The 21,580-nt window shown below is 41.4% G+C and overlaps 2 protein-coding genes across 2 annotated transcripts; one reads left to right on the plus strand and one right to left on the minus strand.

Moving 5' to 3' along the window:
- Nucleotides 1-58: 58 nt before the first annotated feature.
- LOC135348598 (uncharacterized) lies at nucleotides 59-16,648 on the plus strand. The gene is made up of 12 exons (XM_064546865.1): nucleotides 59-416; nucleotides 685-732; nucleotides 6,144-6,752; nucleotides 6,815-6,895; nucleotides 7,038-7,384; nucleotides 7,508-7,573; nucleotides 7,635-7,901; nucleotides 7,964-8,356; nucleotides 12,870-14,405; nucleotides 15,262-15,446; nucleotides 16,018-16,192; nucleotides 16,240-16,648. Exons 1-12 carry the CDS (start codon nucleotides 119-121, stop codon nucleotides 16,486-16,488), a joined length of 4,254 nt encoding a protein of 1,417 aa, XP_064402935.1. The 5' UTR covers nucleotides 59-118; the 3' UTR covers nucleotides 16,489-16,648.
- Nucleotides 16,618-21,390, minus strand: LOC135348599 (protein arginine methyltransferase NDUFAF7, mitochondrial-like). Its single transcript, XM_064546866.1, has 10 exons — nucleotides 21,253-21,390; nucleotides 20,732-20,791; nucleotides 20,585-20,665; nucleotides 20,312-20,422; nucleotides 19,724-19,952; nucleotides 19,621-19,679; nucleotides 19,255-19,524; nucleotides 18,837-18,942; nucleotides 18,222-18,292; nucleotides 16,618-16,840 (listed from the first exon to the last, which is right to left on the minus strand). Exons 1-10 carry the CDS (start codon nucleotides 21,364-21,366, stop codon nucleotides 16,670-16,672), a joined length of 1,272 nt encoding a protein of 423 aa, XP_064402936.1. The 5' UTR covers nucleotides 21,367-21,390; the 3' UTR covers nucleotides 16,618-16,669.
- Between the last annotated feature and the right edge of the window lie 190 nt (nucleotides 21,391-21,580).

Below are 21,580 nucleotides of genomic sequence, written 5' to 3' on the forward strand. Positions count from 1 at the left end.
CTATTCAAGGGGGGGCTGGAGTCGAGGCTACATGCATGCATGCAGCCAGCCACTCCCCCTCTAAACAGATCAAAACAAAAGTAGAGAAGCCAACTCCTAGATCCTAGGCCTAGTGAATATGGATCCTGTGGTGGACAATGGTGTCTGTGCTTTCGCAGCTATCAAGAAGCATATAGTGCGTCTCAACAAGGGCATTATTGCCGGGCAGATTCCAGAAAAGCTCTACTCTGAAGAATTGATTGGTGAGGAACCTTGGGAATTGTATCTCAATTCTGCAACCATAGACTCTGATAAAGGGAAAAAAATTGCAAGAGCTGTCCAAAAGAATGTTCGTCTTTGTCCTGAACTGATGGATAAATTGTGTGATATCTTAAAGAGTGAAAGAGCTACTGAAGATATCGCAAACGACCTCCAAGGTACTGCCTGCATGTCGAATGTCGTAGTAAATTCTTCAATATCTATATCTGCAAATTGTTTCATACACTCATAGCTAGTTGCTAACGATATAGATAACTTGTGTTTACGTAGACAGGATTTTAACTGAATGCTGTAGAACCACCACCACTAAACTACAATGGTTAGCGGCCTACGATCTTAGTATCATGATAACTATTTACGCCCCTTCTTGTGCCTTTATGTATTCATTCCCTGGGAAAACCCGCCCTGATTAAATTAATTTTACAGATACCTACGTGCTCAAGAAAGAAGAAGCTAAAGATAAGTCACAATCAAGTAAGCAATATCGTTTTATCTGCGAGCTGTTTTTGTTTTCATTGAGTGCAGTGGGAGAGGGGGGGGAAGCTTCTTTATTGGACACATTATATAGTTATAGTTAGATCCCACTTGTGTGTGTTTAGCAGGGAATTATGAGCCATAATCCCATTTGAGTGTATTTAGCAGGGAACTATATGAGCTATAGTACCGGTACTATAGATTGCTCTGGGCTACAAACTACAACATTATACATTGTATGTTATAGTTATAACACGGGCACGAGGGATGTATGGAATATATTGCACTGAAGCACGAGGGCGCCAGCCCCGAGGGCTGAGTGCAATATATGCCATGCAGCCCGAGTGCACGTGTTATAACTAGTTTATATCCCGAGGGCATAGCAACATAACACTGTCCTAGTAACACAATATAAACAGCACAAAAAAAGACAGAGACAACTCTAGACACAGCTCCATCTCTTCTCTCTTCTAGACGCCAGTATCTGCAGCGTATAAGATTGGCATGACCGACGAATGGCTTGACACAAAATTGTTGGAGTTTTAACTGAAATCTGCAAAACAGCCCCACCCCACTTCTGGTGCTGCAAAACAGCCCCGCCCCACTTACTGCTGCAAAGAAACAGCCCCACCCCACTACTCAGTGAATACTAGCTGCTGGTCTACGCTCGGCCTCATAACCAAGCCAAGAAAGCTCGCTTCTACACTGCTGCAAAACAGCTCATGCCCCCCAGCAAAAAGAGCCACTTCTAGTGCTACGGTGAAGCAGAATTGACATGCATCACTATGTCGAGGACTAGGTCGATCTAGGAACACAGAATCTTCCACAAAATAAATCTTGGACAATTTTAAAACCTGCACGGTTGCAAGAAGAAACTCCAGCAGTGCTGAACATTCATTCCTGCATGGCTGGACATACTTTGATACTTGTTATTTCTCATGCGTATTAATTTAATTTTAATTTAATTGTCTGTCTAAATGCCAGAGGGGCGTTTTGCGGTCAGTGCAATATGACTTTGCGGTCAGTGCAATATGACTTTCAGCAGTGCAATATGCTTCATATTGCACTTGGCAACAACGTAGCAACGGGATATAATGTCATTTACAAGAAGATACACATAAAAATTATAATATTGTAGCTAGATTCTTTGTCTAGTAACACAATAACAGAACTAGAATGGAAGAGAGAAGCTCTAGAGTATTTTTTGGCTTTGTTTGAGAGTAGTAGGAGCCGCTCGTTTCTTGGGCAGTGTGCTGTACTTTTTTTGCTGCAAGGCTGCATGGGGGAGGAGCTAGATGTATGGAAGTGCTGGGATTCTAGCTTTGGCTTCTTCCTTTGGCTTTGTTCAAGAGTAGTATAGGAGCCGCTCGTTTGCTGGGCTTGTTTGCTGCAAATTCTAGCTTAGGTGTCTTCATTTCGCTATGTGAGAGTAGTACAAGCCGCTCGTTTCTTGGGAAGTGCTGTTTACCAAAACTGGGGGAGGAGCTGGATGTTTCCGTTTTGTGGGTGGAGCTAGGTCCATGACTATAATTTTATCCATTTAGAGGTGGAGGAACAGGGTTGACTTGAATAGAGACCACAGATTTAGTAGAGACACAGAGATGCCAACTTCAGAGGTTATGCAGATCAGCCCACTTCCGGCCAAAACTCCCTAAAACTCATTAATTAGGGGGCATGGTTACATACGTCTGCCATTTTGAGTGGTAAAAATCACGAGTGGCAAGCAGTAGCAATGTTATTTTACAAAAGTTTGCAGCTCTACTACGGCTGAGTGTGATGCAAGGAAAGTCTCCAACTATACTTTCAAGAACTATAGAACAGGGTGCTATAAAGCTATATTGTCAAGAAAAGGAGCATAGACAACAAGACAATTAATGGATAAACCATACAAACCAATTGACTGAATTGTAGATTTATAGAGCTGCACACACATGAAAATGCACTGATTTCTGTTTCCATATCATGTTTATGTTCAGTATCTCTGGAGAGAGAGGGTAGGGTCTTGACTCTTTTTGCCTTTGATAGAGTGAATAACAAAATGGTAGTTTTGCAACTCAGTTTTGTGCTCCCCATTCTTTCTCTTGACTGCAGCTACCCATCAACTATGGCATTCTAGATAATAGAAGAAAGCAATACAATGATGGGCTTAATCATCAGTTTAGAGTGTCTGATGCACTATACCAACACTGTGTGTAGCAGCTCTAACCGTAGCTCAACTTTTGGTATTTAGCCTACGTATCAAGGTATTTTTTGCCACTCAAAATGGCGGACATATGTAACCACGCCCCTTTTTCATAAGTTTATATGTGACCACACCCCTTTCAGTGGCGTAGCCAGGATTTTGGGAAGGGCAGGGCTCAAATCCATTGAGCAGGGCCAGAGCAGGCGCTGAATAGCTTGGAATTTTACCTAAAAAAAAGGTCATCACTTTTCATCAGCAGTAAGCATGCGCAGTAGATGACCCTGCCCACATTTCCATTGAATGATATCATTCTAGTAATTAGTAATTACGCGTACAGTGCAGTGCAGAATAGATTGACAGATCAAGGTGATTTGTTGGAGTTAATGAAACACAAAAGGGGGGGGCTCTAGCCCCGTCAGCCCCCCTCTGCCTACGCCACTGCCTTTTGGTCGGAAGTGGGTGAATCTGCATAACCTCTATAGTTTTCAAAAGAAATGATGCACTGAGTTGCTAGGTTGGCTGTTGCTAAGCTAGTGCATTTCTAGTGGCCAATAGGTTTTGGGGTCTAAATCAGTTACATGTAGAACATGTGCATTCGGTATCTATGGTTATAGTGTCCCTCATCCCTCGGGCAAAGCCCTCGAGCTTTGGGACACTATAACACATAGATACCTTATGCCCATGTTCTAACTATAAGTATACATGGTTCTGCCCACACTGGTCGGGGGTGGTCTAACCACCACTCTCTTCAATCCGACCACCACTTACCTCTCTCCGACCAGTTGCTAATCTACTCTTGCTTAGCCACTTTATATACAAAATTATTGGTGTTCATTAAATAGAACATTAAGCATGCTCAGTATAGGAGGTCACACCTACACACGTGGCTGAATCTCCATGATCTAGGTGTGATAAATACTGAGGGGTCCGACACTGCGTGAATCTTGTACACCCACTTTTGAAATCTCATGAAATCTTGAAATCTCTAAAATCTCTGAAATCTCTAAAATCCTACCTTTGACCTCATTTTCCGTAATCTTATTGTAATCTCAGTGTCATTTTAGCTATGCCTTGACTAGATGGGCGTGGCCTGCTTCCAAAAGGGGACGGGCACGCCCATCTATGCATCAGCTCACAGTGCAAGTGCTAGTGCATCCATACTGGCCGAGGTGCATGACTAGTGCAAGTGGTGAATGACGGTAGACTCTGGTTACTGAGTTAGACACATGCACTCAGTAATCTTCAACCCCAGTGATGCTCTCTGAAATCTCTGAAATCTTTGTGAAATCTCGAAATCTTTGCAAAATCTCGAGATTTTGAAATCTTGTACTCTAAAGATTACAGTGTCGGACCCCTCGGATAAGTACTGAATACATGTATGTAGTTCAGATGTCTAGATCTATTCTATAAGACTTGATGACAGTGAATCTATAGCAGTGATGATGAATCAGAGACTATGCAAGCCTCCTCAAAGAAGACAGCAGCAATCTGCTGCAAGCTCATGCATGATTTTGCATGTTGCAATTATATAGAATCAGCAGCAGATGCAGAATCAGTGCATGAGCTTGCAGTTTAAATTAAGACTCAGAGTAAGTAAGGCAAGAGCGCTATACAACCTAGTAGTATGAAGAAAGAGCATTGGCTAAAATAAGTATTATGTAGGTGGATTTTTTGTGTTGTATGCCAGAAGCATAAAAAGAACCTTAGCACCTAGAAAACAACTCCATGCACCAGTATGAGATAATATTACAATTATTATGAGTTGTCGATGAGTTCAAAGGTCAATTGAAAATTTTACATCAACCACTACTTTTTATCTTCTGGGCAGAACCCTGAGTATAGGATATACCACACCTAAGAGGAGGATATGCACCCATATATCCTCCGAGTAGGTGTGGCATATCTGACTTATACCACGTGACCATGCACAGCACTATAAAAGTACCTCCCCCTAGCGACAATTCAGTCCACGATGCAGACTGCAAAAAAGAACAAGACTATGCCGAATTTTGCAGACATCAAAGAGCTAGTTGAATTGAGCAACACGTCGACTCCTACAGATAGATGCTCAAGAGCTTCCTTGGTCCAAGCGTTGACCATTTGACGTCCCTTACTGGAGTTGCAAGCTCTTCTTGGATAAAATGCATATCTAAACCATGGAAGCTTAGCCATCTTGCACTTGTTGGAGAGCACCTTTGGTGTTTCTGCCGTTGCTTTGAGTCTTAGTACCGTCAAGCATGGCTCTTTTCTCTTTGCTTACTTTCTTGAACAAATGAAAAAACTAAAAAACAACTTGAAAAACTGTGCATGCCTGGGGCTGTATGCTAATATTCTATATATCCTACAGCTGTTGACCAATTAGTGGTGACGTAAGTGTGGTATAACATAGTTTCCCAGGGAATTATAAGCTTGAGGATATAAAGTACAAGTATAATTTTTTGAATGTACAGAAATGATAATAAAGCTGTAGCTGCATGATAATTAGCTATGGCTGTTCAGTTTTTCACTACCAGTTTCTATAGCGTTTGCTGGGTTGATGGTAGGGTTCACCATGTATCTTTTCTTGTCTCTACGAGGAACACTATAGTTAAGAGCCAATGATTTTAACTGTTCTGGGTCCATTGTCACAAGCATGAAAGCATGTTTTCAACTTGTAGCATTTGTCAACTTCGTCCTCCTGACTTCTGTTTCTATCCTGCAGCCATCTTTCAAAACAGTAGACTCCAGTGTCTTTTTGGGGACAATAGTTCACTGTATAGCATTGCTGCAAGCTGTTCCTTGCTAGCTAGCCGTACAGATCAGAACAGTTTACTGAGAAGCTTGAGCTGGGGTGGGGCTTGAGTGCAGAGAAAAGAGGAGGCTGGGCTCATTTGTTGCAGAGTGCTTCCTGGATGACATAAGTTGACAAATGCCTAGAAGACCTGCTTGTGACAATGGACCTAAAATCATTGGCTTTGTAGAGACAAGAAAAGTTACTACCATCAACCCATGCAGCAAGCGCGCTACTGGTATAGTGAAAAAACTGAACAGCCATAGCTAGCTAAAAATTATTATACAACTTCATTTATCATTTCTATTGTAAACTTGTATATAGTTTATATCCTCAAGCTTATAATTCCCTGGGAAACTATGAGATTATGCCCTGCTAAATACACACAAGTGGGATCTATAGCTATGCATGTGTATATAATAATTATTGAATGCCTTTCCTATGTACTGTGTTTTTCAGAGCCGGAAATTGAATTTCAAGAACTAAAGGATGTACTAGAGAACTGTAAAACTGACCTATCTCAACCAGATGCTCCCCAAAATGAACTTGACGCTGTGATCAAGTTCAAGATAAAATCATTCATTACTACGAATATCACAAATGGTGCTACAAAGGTAGATATTCATAGCAAAGTATCCTCTCTTTGTTATGAAACGTTCACAATTCCGACAAGGCTTTGTACCTGGGCACTTCAAACAGTTGAAGAAGCTGCTATTCCAAAACCCAAACCAGCAAATGTTGAAGATGTTACGTCTAGTGAAGTAGCCAAGCCAGAAACCATACCAGAGCATCTCTCACCCCTGCCTACCTCTGAGTTTAAAGAGCTACTCTACAATTCCAGTCTTTGTTGTCAGGCTGTCAGTACTTGCAACGTCGGAACCTACAGAAAATTTTTTTCAGACTTAACAAATCCCCACTTATTCGAGGAAATTTCGATGTCAATATCAGAAGATAGAGATGAAGTTGATCGATATCTTGTTGCTGTTCAAGGAAGAACGATTTATGTTGCATTTCAAAGTGAGCCAAACGTTCAGCAATGGATGACCAAGTACTCTTCCTTTAGTGAAGGTATGTCGCATAACAAGTATAGTCTAGCTATTAATTAATTATTATTGTTTTTCCTACAAAAGGTCTTGATCGACAGGCAGGCAGGATTCCATTCGTATTTTTTGGGGAGAAACTGAGGCAACGTAAAAGAATTGTCCTTACTGGTATGCTTATATATACATCCAATAATGTTGTTGTGGTTATGAAACACTAGTTTGACTACATACATTTTTATGAACGTTCACTGTAATAATTACGGTTGTGGCTCATGGAGAAGGGCAATCAATAATTCCAATATTACTGTAGGTTTTTCTTACGGTGGAATGCTGGCGTGTTTTGTTGCTGCTATTCTTTGGAAAGACAGCTGCATCCCAATTGAAGCTCTAGAAAAAAACGTTGTGTGCATCACGTATGGTCAACCAGTTATCAGCGTCCCATGTGTGCAGCAGGTTATCAAAGATATTCCTCATTTCCATGACACCATTTATTGCGTATTTGAGAAAGCAGATGTTCTTCCTTCTGTTTCCCGGTACTTCAACTGCATCCCACGCCTCATGCCTAGTAACCAAAGTGGAATGACTGCACTGTCTTCATCTACACCACAATCGTCAACCACGTTATTTGGTATCGACAGCCAGTATGGAACAGATCAGGTACAAATGTGATATTTTATGTGCTGAGAAACAATTAACGTTATTTGTTGGGATGTACACATCACAGCATATCGTCCATAGTAAACAAATTATTATTCTGTATGATCTTTGTCAATTCTATAGAATTTCAAGGAGCATGGAATGTCACAGCAGTTTTTGAATGATTTGTATCAACTCCAAAAGTCAGAGGTATGCAATAAAATCTATGTGCTGTGAGCTGCATACCGAATTTTTATACTTCTTGCTAAAGGTGTCATATTCAACTGTGGCTTCTGGGGAAAAATCTGAACAAGTGATTGCATTGGGAAGGATAAAAAAAGTACTCGAAGATTCTCAACCCAGCTGTGGGGGTCCTGATGAAGCACTTTTGTGTGGGAATTACTGCTATCAACTTATCGAGAAAGAAAATCAAGAAGTAACCTGGACTGCAATTCCAAGCAAAAAGCTTGCCTCATTGATGTTTGGATCAATCCCAAAAATTGCAACTGAATCACTTGAAATTTCAAGTTTTTGGAAGGTATGTTCATATACCAGCACCAAATTGAATGATACATAGCTCTATCTATTTATTTATCACAGCACAAAATGAGTCATTACCGGGTAAAAATGCTCAAAGCCTATTTACTGAACGACCCCGACAAGTTTCAACTTCCTGAGCCCCAGAATCGGTTTACTCAAGTCCCTCAGCTGAAGCCAGATGTTTCACGTGTCAGTGTACACTTTTTCCCCAACGAGCATGCCGTTGTTTTAGAAGGTGAAAACCTAAGCTTCTGTTTTGAAGTTAAACTTGGTGAACAGAGCAACGCCCTGAAAATAAAGAGCCCTGATCATCTTACTTCCCGTATCATTCAATTTAATTTTCCACCTGACAAGAAAACAAGAAATATTACCATCTCAGATGACAGTACCATGAAGGTTACTCTACGTAGTCATTTCTCCAATCCCATTCGTAAAAGGGTGAAAGTTAACAAGGTATGTGCACTGATATATATGAGCTGTCCCACTGCGTATTATATTATAGACATAATAAATATTATAATCGCATGTTGTCCTATTATTCACTGTGATTCGTACAGTGATTAATCACGTATCAGTAAACGATTAACAATCAATAGTATGGCTACTCGTGCAATATGGGATAAATAGCACGAGTAACAAGCAATGGCAAGGATACTAATTGCATGAGGCGCAGCCATACTATAATTATGTATTATACAGCATGATCACCAACTTGGGCTTCATAATTAGCCCGAGGCCAGCGGCTTATAGCATAGTCGGTTGGTTGGTTTTTCTGTTTGTGTGTGATATCAGTATTCTGAGTCTACTCACCTGGATGTCATAGTGCTGTGTACAGCATGGATATATAGCCTCCACACAACAAGTTATTAGTTCGCTTGCGTATGCGCACCGAGGTATATACTATATAGTGTGTTTGTGTGTCTGTCTGTCTGTGTGTAGACTGCTACGTATACAGTTGCTCATAGTGCAAGTAAGAGTTTCTATAGCTTCTAGTCATGGATTTTAATTCATGGATTTGCGCCTTTCCAGAAGAATGCATAGCAAAACTTGCCATGGAGTGTTGCTACTCTACTTAGTAGTTAGCTCTGCAAGAGTGAGAAGAGAGCTACAAGGTTCTGCTGATGTGGCAGCCATTTTAGACTTTTGCACTTTTGGCCTTTTTAGCAACAATCATGCATGCATGCCGGGTTGATCATTTCCCACTCTTGAGTTTCCCTGTGATTCTGCCTGCATGCAGCAAAATTAATGCAAACATTTTCATCATGATATCATGCATTGTGTATTAGTAGCTTTAGTCTCATGAATCAGCCGCACCTCTGGTGTCCGTCTGAGCGCTCTTTACGTGAAGTCATGGGCCACGGTGGATTTCCAACATGACCAATGAGATTGCTCACAAGCATCAGGTGACTTGAATAGGAGGCAGCAAATAGTGAAACTTTACATGCGGTTCAGCAGCAAGCAGTGATGTGGCTGAGCAGAGATAACGGATGTGGTTGCATTTTTATGGTTTTGTTAGCTTGTACAGTGACGTAATACATTCCATTGTGCTATGACTTCACGTAAAGAGTGCTCAAACTGACACCAGAGGTGCGGCTGATTCATGAGACTAAGTATATAGCTTATGTTATGTAGCTTTGACACATCCACCGAGGCATCAGTACCTGCATTTTAACAGTGGCAACAGATTTCAGGGCGCGTCTTCTCCGTTTCACTGGGAATGGTAGCATTCGTTCATCATTCAAGCATGTACAGATGTCATCTCATTGTCTCTGGTCACTGAACAGTTTGTTTGGATCTTCTCCTAGAACAAGTGTCATTGCATTGCTTATAGCAAAGAGCCCGCAGTCGCCCCCTCCCGATTCGATTTGGCAGCCTCTATAAGCCTAAGCCTCTAAGCTTAAAGTCTATGGCTCTGTTCAACACAGCAAATGAGGCTTCTTCATCCTCAGCCTCAGTTGAGAGAGCAATGGCTTCTTCATGCTCAGCCTCAGTTGAGAGAGCAATGGCTTCTTCATCCTCAACCTCAGTTGAGAGAGCAATGCATTCTTCATCTTCAGTCTTAGTTGAGAGAGCATGCAATGGCTTCTAACTTGTTATGATCCATATCTTGCTATACAATTCTCAAACTGAGCTAGGCTCTCTGTATTTATGCTAAGGGTTCCGCTGTCTAAAGGTTGACATTAATTAAACTTTGAACGGTGTCAATAAATTGGGGAGACCTAATATTACGAGTGGTATCTGAAATATTTCTTCCCCTGGACCGAATATTACGACTTTCCTGAAATATTTGGTCTGGGGGGACCAAATATTTCGTCACAGTACCAAGAAAAGGGCAACAAAAGTAGAACTATGATTGTGGTTGCTTCCTTTATGTTCTTTAATTAGTCCCAGAACATATATACCAGGAGCCATCATTATTTCTATGCTGACTTTGCTGTGATCCTAGCCTGTCTTATGCACTACTAAAACTTTGTTCTCGATGCTATAGTGTTTTTAATTTGATTGGTCCTGTTACTATAGCCATGCAGTTTTCATGCTCATATACATACTACAGTAGATTCTCGTTAATCCAGCCACCCTTGGGACAGTGCAGCTTGGCCATAATAACGAGGTGGCCGCATTTCAGACAGCTAAAAACAACTCTACCTCGAATCTAATGACTAATTTTGCGGTTCTGTCTCAAGGATATTGAATCATAATGCTCTCTATTTAAGTGTAATCCAATTTTATCTGCCAAACCACACCCAAAACATCATATCTGGCTGTAATAAACGTATAAAACAAGATGTTCACAGAGCATTCACCCCGTGCGTTGAGCTTCATTGCACAACGGCAAATGATACAATATAAATGACCTTATTCATGAGGAATGATCGTGAATCTATAAAGCAACAATATATCAAAGAACAGTCTTTGTCGCTTTAATGATAAGTTAAGATTGCTTACTGTAACTAGCCTACTATTATTTTTCAACTACTGTCTCATCAGCAGTTAAAGCAGTCCATGAAAGTGTCTAGGTTCGCTCAAACAGCTCATTGTGTCCACACACACCAATCACTCTACCCCTGCTGCGCACGCTGGGGTATTTACATTAAAAACCTAGTTTGGGGCAGGCCAGTATACGGAACAGCGAGTAGCCGCATTTCATGGCGAGTTTTGTGTAGTAAACATCCAGCTAGCAATCCGTGCCAAACCAAATGGCCGGTATATTGAGGTAGCCGTACTTCAGAGAGACGAAATAGCGAGAGTCTACTGTATACTGTATTTACTGCATGTATAACATTTTCTATATTTTTCTTGTCAACAGCCGAGGGTTAGCACTTTAGGCTTTTGGTGGGGCATGATTGAATGCTTCTCCATCCACTCTTTTTTGCTTTGTGAGGCCACATATGCATGGAATAATGCTTCAGAAGTATGGAGTCCCCACTAGAATCAAGCAGAGATTTGCCATGAGAGTGTGTCTGAGACAGTGGGATCTAACGCAGGATGAATTACTGTCAGCATCTGGTCTTACACTCAGACAAGAAGATTCATTGCAAGAATGTGTCACTTGTATACAATGATATGATAGACTTTCCCAACCCACCGGTTGAAAGAAAGAGATTGTCTACAATAGCTGTTCAGACCAACATCAATGTACAGCTATATATATATAGTACTCATTCTTCCCACACGCGGTAACTTTATGGAACAAACTTGTGTTAGTACACACGATATATTGTTACTGTCGGTGTGTTTATGTACACAGTTCTTTCATTAGGATGCACTTTACCTGCATGTAGCTACTAGCTTTATGTATATCCTATGCTGTTATGTTGTTATAAATAAATAAAAACGGGGTTTCAGCTCCGAACTCTTCAAGAGGGATGCCTGCATGAAGTGAGTAGCATTTCGCTTGATGCGCTATTGAACCTTACCCCGGGTATAATAAGGATCAAACACTTCCTGCCTCGCATATGTCGTACCTCCTCTGCATTGCAATGCCCAAACATTTACACTACAAATGAATAGGAAACGATTGACCGATCAAAATGATGCCGAAAGTTCATTATTAATGGCTGCACATGCAAGCTCATGAAACCGGATTGGTATACCCTTGAGTAACATCCGTTATAACCCATGGTTCAAGCTGGTAGATGGGCATGGTCTGCACCCGTCCATCTACACACAGTGCAGAATAAACCATGCACAAGCAAAATTAATATGTTCATGCTGTGCAGCTCGCTTCTATTTCCTATTATATTGTAGTTATATCCACGCTTATATTAGACGTTATAACAATACTCTAAATAGCACTTGGAAGCTTGAATGTCTCTTTTTACTGGGTGTGGTCAGTCATTAGCAAGTAGACTACTATACGTGGCTCACATGCAGAATATTGCTGAAAAATGATGTCTCGAGGAAACACAACTTTCTTATTTTGAGTCAGTTACCTGGCAAAGAAGCCGCATTTAAATGATGAAAAGTGGATAGTTTTGAGTCTTCACTGCACTAAATGCGATGTAAAAGCATCATGCATGTGCACCACTCCGTTTCCAATCCCTTATCTATGATAAAACAGTTAAGCTTTGCAGCTCTTTTATGACTCTTGCAGCTATAGCTTATAGCGTTCTATAGTGCAGAGCTAACTACCGGGTATACTAATAATTATATCAACAGATATTGCTACATACTCAGTTTAAAGAGTCTGCAATGGCCTTTAAAAGTAAGCAAACCTAGCCATAACTCGAGAACAAAGCATTATTTTGCATATTTGAAGACATGACTGTAGAAGCCTAGAAGCTCTTACTTGCACATTTAATGCGTTGAGCAGCTGTAGCAGTCTACACAGACACAGACACAAACACACTACCGTATACCTCGCTGCGCATGCGCAACCGAGGCATAATAATGATACAAACCATAATTAATATGCACAGTTCTATATACGCATCATTCTAATATACATGTAATTCCCTGTATGCAGGAATCCTTTAAATTTTCTTTACGGGAGATACAAATTGCCAAGTACAGCCCAACAGAAGTCATTCGCCTTGCTTTCATGAGTGCAATGCTTGAACGTTTTTCATTTCAACTGAGTGAGCGAGGTCCATCTCAGCGATTGAAAAGCATAACATATTTTCTTGAAGAAGCTGTGAAGGTTGTTCCGTTGGAAAGCATCTTCTTTGCTGTTGCTTACACTGATGATACCACTTCCATTGAATGTGCTAAAGCACTTAATGAGTCTCCTTTCAAATTTCCTCCATCAGAATCCATGTATGAAGCTGCTGTTATAGCCGAGGTTCGAATGAAAACCGGTATTCATGGGGCCGTCATTGAAAGCTACAGGGCCCATGCAATTCGACAAGCATTACCTATTGTACCAACAAACACAGGACGGTACATAGTGCAGACCGAATGTACTTCTCCAAATGAATTACAGCTGACTGTGCTATCACCTTCTCCAGCAACTTATGCTGAAGCCTTAAATCAACATTTACAGCAGCCGTTTCAGTTTCATCAGTACTTTTCTGGCCAACGTTTATTTCCTGTACCAGGCGTGAATTTGGTGGTTGATACAACTCGTGTTCCTCGATCCAAAGAAATCGATCCGTATCTTGGAAAGTATTTTAGAAACATTATTGAAGACGGATCTACGATAATTCAGGAAACAGCTCTGGATGAGCTGAGTAACCTCAGTATAGATCACATTTATCCTGTCAGTTCTCAGCGAAGACATTCACTGGTCATATCAACCTTCCAATCACCACTTGATATTCTCCAAAAAGGTCGAGAGGATCTCGAATCTTTCATAGAAGAAAGTCAAGAAGATTTTGACTCTAGTCAGTACCTCACAAACGAAAAAATGCTAGAGCTTGTAAAAGACATCTTTGATAAGAAAGTTATGATTTGTGCAACTCTACTCGGAGCTTTCATGGAACAGCAAATAAAGATTCCTCTTTTCAAAGATACCCAAAAGAGTACAGCTGAGTTCCTTTCTTCAAAAAATGACCGTGTTGCTATGGGTGTGTGGGCACTGTTCAGCAGCACTTTTGAAGAATTACAAGATTTGCTCTCCTCAATGGAAGGCAACCCCCTCATTGTTGAAATTCGTGATTACATTGCTGGAGTTTTGAGTGATGATTTGAAAAAGAAAAAATCACAACTAGGGAGCAAGTACGATGGCAAGCTACAGTTCCTGCTTCAGGCTTGTAGCCAGCGAGTTGTCACTTGTAGTAGCGAGTATATCAGTTATTCTCTCGAGCACCAACTTTGTAGCAAGCCGAAATTCGATAAATCGCTTTCAGTGAAGGAACTTATTGACAAATGGGGGACGATTTTCGAAGGAGATGCTCTTGCATTTGTAGCTGCTAGTCATCGACCTCTTATTGCACGATGGCTCAAATGGGCTATGCTCATTCACGACCTGCGACTGTCTCTTGCTAGCTACACATGTGTTGGTGTGACGGGTCTAGTGAATTCAGGAAAATCCCAACTGATTAACAAGTTATTTGGAATCAACGTGAGATGTATAATTATAGTAATTTGTCTTCCATTGCGTGTGTACATGCATACACCGTATAGCGAGTAATTTCTGAGGGTCAAAGTATTTGTGAGTATTATTTTCATGCATGGTTTCGCTGCTTGCACTGCAAGTAAAGTCAATAATCGCTTCATTCGTAAGTAAAATATTTAACATTTTTGCCCCCCGAAAATTATCCGCTTAAGTATAAAGTATATGCATTCATATATAGCCTCGTACCCATGCCGAGTTGTCTAAAATAACGCTAGGTCGCCAACTAGGCCTAGGGAATACACGCCCAGATACAATTTTCCATAACTGGTTGGAATTCGCTCTTTTTTGGTGAATTCCAATGACCACACATTATAATTATCTTTAAGATAGCTACGCTGGCTAGTAGATCTAGGTGGTAACTTTTAAGTTTGTGTCAAACAAGAATGCGTCCCTCATGATCAATAAGCATGCATGTGTCAACTCCAGTGTGAAGAGGGAAGGGACGTTTTGTTTGGTTCCCTACTGTGCTACCAGTTCCTGCTAACAAAAAACAAACCTGGAAGCCATTTAGCTCGATACACCCTTGCCTGGACATATTTAGCATACTATACATTTCTTTAGCTGTACTTTCAGTGAAAATAATAAACATGAACGGCATGTTTTACCACACAGTTTACTGTCGCTATAGACACGCCTAGATACTATATCTATCCCAGGCCTAGACTAGTTGTTCGCCTATCCGATATAAGAGCGAAAACTCGGCCTGGGAAGAGGCTAGTAATCAATTAAGTGATGTCTGGTAATATAATACATATATTGTATAGTTGCTGTTACCGGTATATATATTGTTGTCTTGTTTCAGACACAAGTGGGAACTCTTGAGAAAACAAGAACAACAGTTCCACTCCTCTACAACCTGGATGGTGTGGTTGATGGTCTAGATGTCATCGATTTCCCTGGTGTTGATGACAAGGATAACAACATTCCCAAACTTGCTGAGATGCTGCTCGGTTTGGCTCAAGTTGTTGTGTTTGTATGTGATCACAAGTAAGCTGCTGTAATTATAATCATTTCTTCGAAATAATTATTAATTTACAAAGCAGAGCTAAGTTCAGTCTTGTATTGTGTCACTTGGCATAACAATTTTAGCCATAAAACCGCAAGTGATACCGTGTATGTAGTGCTAGAAATTAATGTGTGATACTAACTATAATGCGAGCACCGTCATATTTTTGTATACTGTGACTCTCGCTAGTCCAGCTCTCTGAGGTACGGCCACCTCGATATACCGGCCATTTGATTTGGCACGGATTGCTAGCTATAGACGTTTACTGCACAAAATTCATCCTGAAAGGGTGGCCGGATTGACGAGAGTCTACTGTATGCACGATTAATTCAAGGCTTGTACAATCCCCATTGAAATTTCAGCGTTTAAGCAAGGATATAAGTTTAGTTTAGTCCGCTAAAAAAACTGCTGTCCTCAAAAATGTTATATTGAAAATAGCCGATTCAGTAGACTCTCGAAAATTACGGTATATATAGAGTGGGTTAACCAATGACCAATTCCCAATTCATGTGTGCAAAGTGCATTCCGTTTTACGCTTTGCTTTTTTAATAGGAGGATATTCACAGACCAAGCAAAGCAGTGGCTTGAACAACTAAAGAAAGAAGATGTCCCTGTGATTTTATGCTTAACGTTTGCTGATGAGCTCTATTTACACTTTATTGGTACGGACAAAGACGACCCTGAACCAACTGATTATAAAAGAAGAGAAATTGGCCATGAGTTGGAGGTAGGCTTTTAGCATGTGATTATCATGATTGCACATGTATTATACAGAGAAAACTCGAGAGGATAGGGCATCATGCCTCCCGTAAGGTTGGATTCTACTGTTTTCATGTTCCAGCTGGCTACAAAGCTGAAGTGAATCACAAAAATCTCAAGGAAATGGGGATCGGGAACTCTCTTGATGTCGGTTATGAGCTCGTAAAAGTGTTTGAGAAAACCCTGAAACAAGAAGATGTTGCTAAGCAACTAAAAGATCGCATTGACAAATTGTCATCAGAAGCTCGAGAGAGCACTTTATAGAGTACGTGCTTTTTACAGTTATCTTTTTTACACTTTGGTGCATATACCACTTACAAGACATTTTACAGATTATAATTATATATAAATTAACTTTAGCTCTTACTTTAACTGCATTAGAGTATATAAACGTTAGCAATTAAATACGTAACTTATGCAATAATTTGCTCATTGAAATATTACATTATTGTTCTATAATTGTGACATCATTAAAGAATGGTACTGGTACTAGTTGAGGGTGTGCAGTTAATGACATAAACTTAAATCTATGTCCCATTTTCTCTGGAGAGGTGAGCATCTCGTAACTGCTCACAATGTCCCTTGCTTGAGACGGGTTGGCCCCTCTCATCAGCACCTGTATTATAGAGCACACAGCATAATATTAATCTGCACATTCTATCTGAGACCAGCTATATACAAAAAGGCTGGCTAAAACTAGCTCCTACGAAGGCTCAGCTATATAGCATGCATAGAGGTGACAGTAGACTTTGGTAGATCCAACAAATTCTCTAACATTAATTTACAACCAAGAGGGAAAGATACCGTATAGCGGGTATATTTCGAGGGTATAAACGTTCGCGGAAAGACCGTTGAAAAGGGTTTTGCGGATTTAATTTTCGCGGGATAGCAGCCTTTCTGCAGCAGGCATGTATGCGATACTAAATTCATGGGTATAAATGTTCGCGGTAGACGCTTGATCAGCGAAAACCACGAACATTTATACCCTCAAAATGCTTGATCAGCGAAAACCATGAACATTTATACCCTCAAAATATACCCGCTATACAGTACACATTATGACACACGTAGCAACAACGGGCCAGTATAATATGGGAAAACACCGAATACAATCGGATGTACGTATAACAAGCCAAAAAAACACCTAATCTACAAACATACAACAAGCCAATGCACTTATTACACCACCAGTCGATACGTGTACTGTACCAAGCCAATGCACTTATTACACCACCAGTCAGTACGTGTACTGTACCAAGCCAATGCACTTATTACACCACCAGTCGATACGTGTACTGTACATGTACCAAGCCAATGCACTTATTACACCACCAGTCAGTACGTGTACTGTACCAAGCCAATGCACTTATTACACCACCAGTCAGTACGTGTACTGTACCAAGCCAATGCACTTATTACACCACCAGTCAATACGTGTACTGTACCAAGCCAATGCACTTATTACACCACCAGTCGGTACGTGTACTGTACCAAGCCAATGCACTTATTACACCACCAGTCGGTACGTGTACTGTACCAAGCCAATGCACTTATTACACCACCAGTCGGTACGTGTACTGTACCAAGCCAATGCACTTATTACACCACCAGTCGGTACGTGTACTGTACCAAGCCAATGCACTTATTACACCACCAGTCGGTACGTGTACTGTACCAAGCCAATGCACTTATTACACCACCAGTCGGTACGTGTACTGTACCAAGCCAATGCACTTATTACACCACCAGTCGGTACGTGTACTGTACCAAGCCAATGCACTTATTACACCACCAGTCGGTACGTGTACTGTACCAAGCCAATGCACTTATTACACCACCAGTCGGTACGTGTACTGTACCAAGCCAATGCACTTATTACACCACCAGTCGGTACGTGTACTGTACCAAGCCAATGCACTTATTACACCACCAGTCGGTACGTGTACTGTACCAAGCCAATGCACTTATTACACCACCAGTCAATACGTGTACTGTACCTCTAATCTTTGCCGTATTCCCAGCTTGTGTAGGAACTCATTCTGTGTGATGGGTCCATGACAGCCAACCTCTACATGTCAATTAATGTTCATGAATATTTTACGAATTAGTTACATGTTTATTATTGTATCCAAAGAATGTTTTGAGTACCAAACTTTATATACACGGTACCACCTGACATTCTTGAATTAATATTCCAGAGCAATGCATACAGTAGAATCTCGATTATCTGAACATCTTGGTTCCAGAGGCAGGCCAGATAACCAATAGATAAACCACACCTTGATCCACCCACTTAATTGATGAACAGCAGTGCCATGTGGTTGTCTGTGCATGCGCAGAAGATAAACAGGCCTATCTCCATAGTAACAGCTGCAATGTGCATGCGCATTTGAGGGTCACGCCCATTTTCAAAAAGAAAATTGCCAAGCCAGATAATCAAGGTTCTACTGTACTGTCAGAGCCGAGGCAGAACTATTGGACTGCCATCATGAGAGTACTTTGTGGGTTTTATAATAATATTCCTAGCGCAATTGTACGAGTAGGTTCAACTGCTGCCCATAATCTTAATAGAGTGTTGATCAAAATACAGTAATTATTATAGTGATTTTCACCTTCTGAAAGTGCCGCTCTCCTGACGGCTGCAAAATCCACATCTGCAGTGAGGTCAGCTGAGCCTGGGGACTCAAGGGCATCGTGCAACTGGTGGTTCTTGAAACCCTGGGAACGATAATTAGACAATAATCATTAGGTTCTCATGTAGCTATGGTAATGGGGAGAGTAGAAGCAAATCGTTGTAGAATCTTGAGTATCAATAGAGTTAAAGTTGCAATAAAGTGCAAGGCCGGGGCATCTGAGTAAAACAATACTCTGTTAGAGGAGGCTCCACTATAATTACGGATTATTTTCGTATGTTGGAACATTTTTTCAGAAATTATTCGGTATTGACGAGCATCATACGAAAATTAAATTGGCTAGTTTATACGAAAATTTGCACCAATGAAAATTACCCGCTATACAGTATACACTCACTCTCAGTGTATTCTTCTTTGTGCCATCCTCCCCGTAGTCAGCGATGAGAGCAGCCCCTCCCCCCACTTCTCTGATCCTCTGAGCCATCTCCTTAACCGTCACCAGCCCCTCAGGGCACACCTCACACCACTCACACTCGTGGGTGGGCGGGAGCAGTGAGGCGTATGCAGTGGAAGCCACAGTAGGACCAGGGGCTACCACAAATCTGAGACGTCCCTCAGAAGAGGGGTCAATGTCCACCAGTACCTCTCTCCAGCCTGAGGGGGTTTTCTGTGCAGGAAGAACAATATAATCATGACATCATACTGCATCTGATTTCTGGGTACAGGAAGGGGAACTTTTTGACTCAATACAAACATACCATACCTGAAACTGATGAATGGGCAGAGCATCCAAAAACTCGTGGGCAAAAAAATATGAAAAACCTGAGGAATTATTTCACTTAATTTTAGCAACCGTGACAGCTCACCTCTTGGTACATCCTCTAGTTTCTTGTACCAATGCACCTCCACCCCGCCGTGAGCCTCTAGCCTGCAACTCTGGTACGGATTGGAGGGTGGGGCATCGTTAGGAGGGGGTGTGCTAGCAGGGCTCTCTGTGAGGGTTTGCTGTTGTATGGAAGACAGTGCCAGACTGGCCTCAACCAGATGAATGGTCAGGCCATTGAGAATGGACTTTAATCTCTCATGGCTGAACACCTGTATTGTAGAGAGGTGTGAATAATGACGTAAGTTATATGGTCTTTTACATAACCATTAATCAGCTAAATACGTACAACGCACTTTGCAAGATTGAATTCTTGGCTACACAAGTGTCATGTATTGAAACGACAAATGACAATGACTGATCAAAAGTGAATAGACCATACACACAATGCACATTGTCACCCCAGCACAATCCATATGTACCAGCATCATACACTGTGTTGGCTTACAGAGTGTGACTGGGGTATGATGCTATAGCCAAAGTAAATTATCCAACTGCTCATGAAACTGAACAGAGGTACTCAAGATTTGGCAGCACACAGTGCATCACATGGTGGCGGCTATACACTCACTCTGAGCATGTCTTTGATGAGAGTGCCCCTCCCTGGACCCAGCTCCACCAGCTGACAGTTCCCTGGTTCCCCAGCACCCTTCCAGTCAGCAAGCATCCACACTGCCAGCAGCTGCATGGGGAAGAGAAATAATTAACTAATACTTATCCTCTAACCGTTCTAACAGTCTACTTAACTTTGTTCACCTTACCAAGAAAAGTAGCTTCTAATTTGCACGGGAACAACTTCAATATACTCTAGCGAGAAAAGCTAAGAATAGAATGTCAAACCTACCTCTCCAAACACCTGACTGATCTCGGGAGAGGTAATGAAGTCGCCATGACTACCGAACACATCTCGCTTCATGTAGTAACCCTGCATAAGCCAGGCTCATAATTAGAAATGTTCATATTATTTTGACGAGTGCTTGACTTCACTTACATGAGAAGGGTGTGTAAGACCATATTGCATGTAATTTGCAACAGATATTGGTCCAGAAAACTGCAAAATAAGAATAATAATGAGTGGTGCAAGTTTCGCTGTGCTAATGCCTCTTGCCATGTTTTGTTTACGTTCAAGAGTGTATAATGTTATGAATGTTTTTTGCATTTTGAATTTCATGCATGCACTAACAGAAGAGGAGCTTAATGGAACAGATTGATGAATGATCTTCAAGAATTCTCTGAATAGAAGCATGTAGATCTACAATTATGCATTTCCTGCAAGGAGTGATCTACCTGTCGCCAATTAAATCGAATAAGTATGGTATAAAAGAAGTCTTTACCACGTACGCAAGGCTATGGTATTAGTATGGGGCCAAACTTTCAGGTCAAATTAGAGTCAAATTCCTCATGTTCCGGGGGGGGGGGGGGGGAGGGTAGCAGGGCAACACATTGATGGGTGACCGTGCAATTATGGTGGCACTGTAATTACATGAAAGGGTATGCATGATCCATGACAACCTTAAGTTTCTCATATAGATCTCTTTCTGTGCTTGAGCATGATGACCTGCACTGGCAGTGTGCAGCTATCTTACTGCAGAGACTGAACGTAGACAACCTCCTCACTGCTTGCATTTCCACATGTTCCAGCCAGCAAACGGCCTGGTCTCGAGGCTAGCTAGCTGAAACAGGGAGGTGCAGGAAGAGGTCAGCAGAGTAGTCGCGTGAATCAGCCGCACTTGGTTCCTAAGATCAGGGGTGATCTCTAGACTCGCTAGCCAGCCCTTCCATGCCTGAATGGAAAATGTTGGCCTGACATGTGCGTAATGTACATGGGGGAGGGGCATAT

Source organism: Halichondria panicea, chromosome 15 (assembly GCF_963675165.1).
Source record: "Halichondria panicea chromosome 15, odHalPani1.1, whole genome shotgun sequence".
Lineage (NCBI taxonomy): Eukaryota > Metazoa > Porifera > Demospongiae > Suberitida > Halichondriidae > Halichondria > Halichondria panicea.

Coding starts and splice junctions, on each gene's coding strand:
- LOC135348598 (XM_064546865.1), top strand. CDS start 119: ATGGATCCTGTGGTGGACAATGGTGTCTGTGCTTTCGCAGCTATCAAG. Junction 6,896..7,037: donor TAAAAGAATTGTCCTTACTG/GTATGCTTATAT, acceptor ATATTACTGTAG/GTTTTTCTTACGGTGGAATG. Junction 7,574..7,634: donor ATCAACTCCAAAAGTCAGAG/GTATGCAATAAA, acceptor TTCTTGCTAAAG/GTGTCATATTCAACTGTGGC.
- LOC135348599 (XM_064546866.1), bottom strand. CDS start 21,366: ATGCAAGCAGTGAGGAGGTTGTCTACGTTCAGTCTCTGCAGTAAGATA. Junction 19,525..19,620: donor TGCCCATTCATCAGTTTCAG/GTATGGTATGTT, acceptor CTTCCTGCACAG/AAAACCCCCTCAGGCTGGAG. Junction 18,293..18,836: donor GAGAGCGGCACTTTCAGAAG/GTGAAAATCACT, acceptor ATTGACATGTAG/AGGTTGGCTGTCATGGACCC.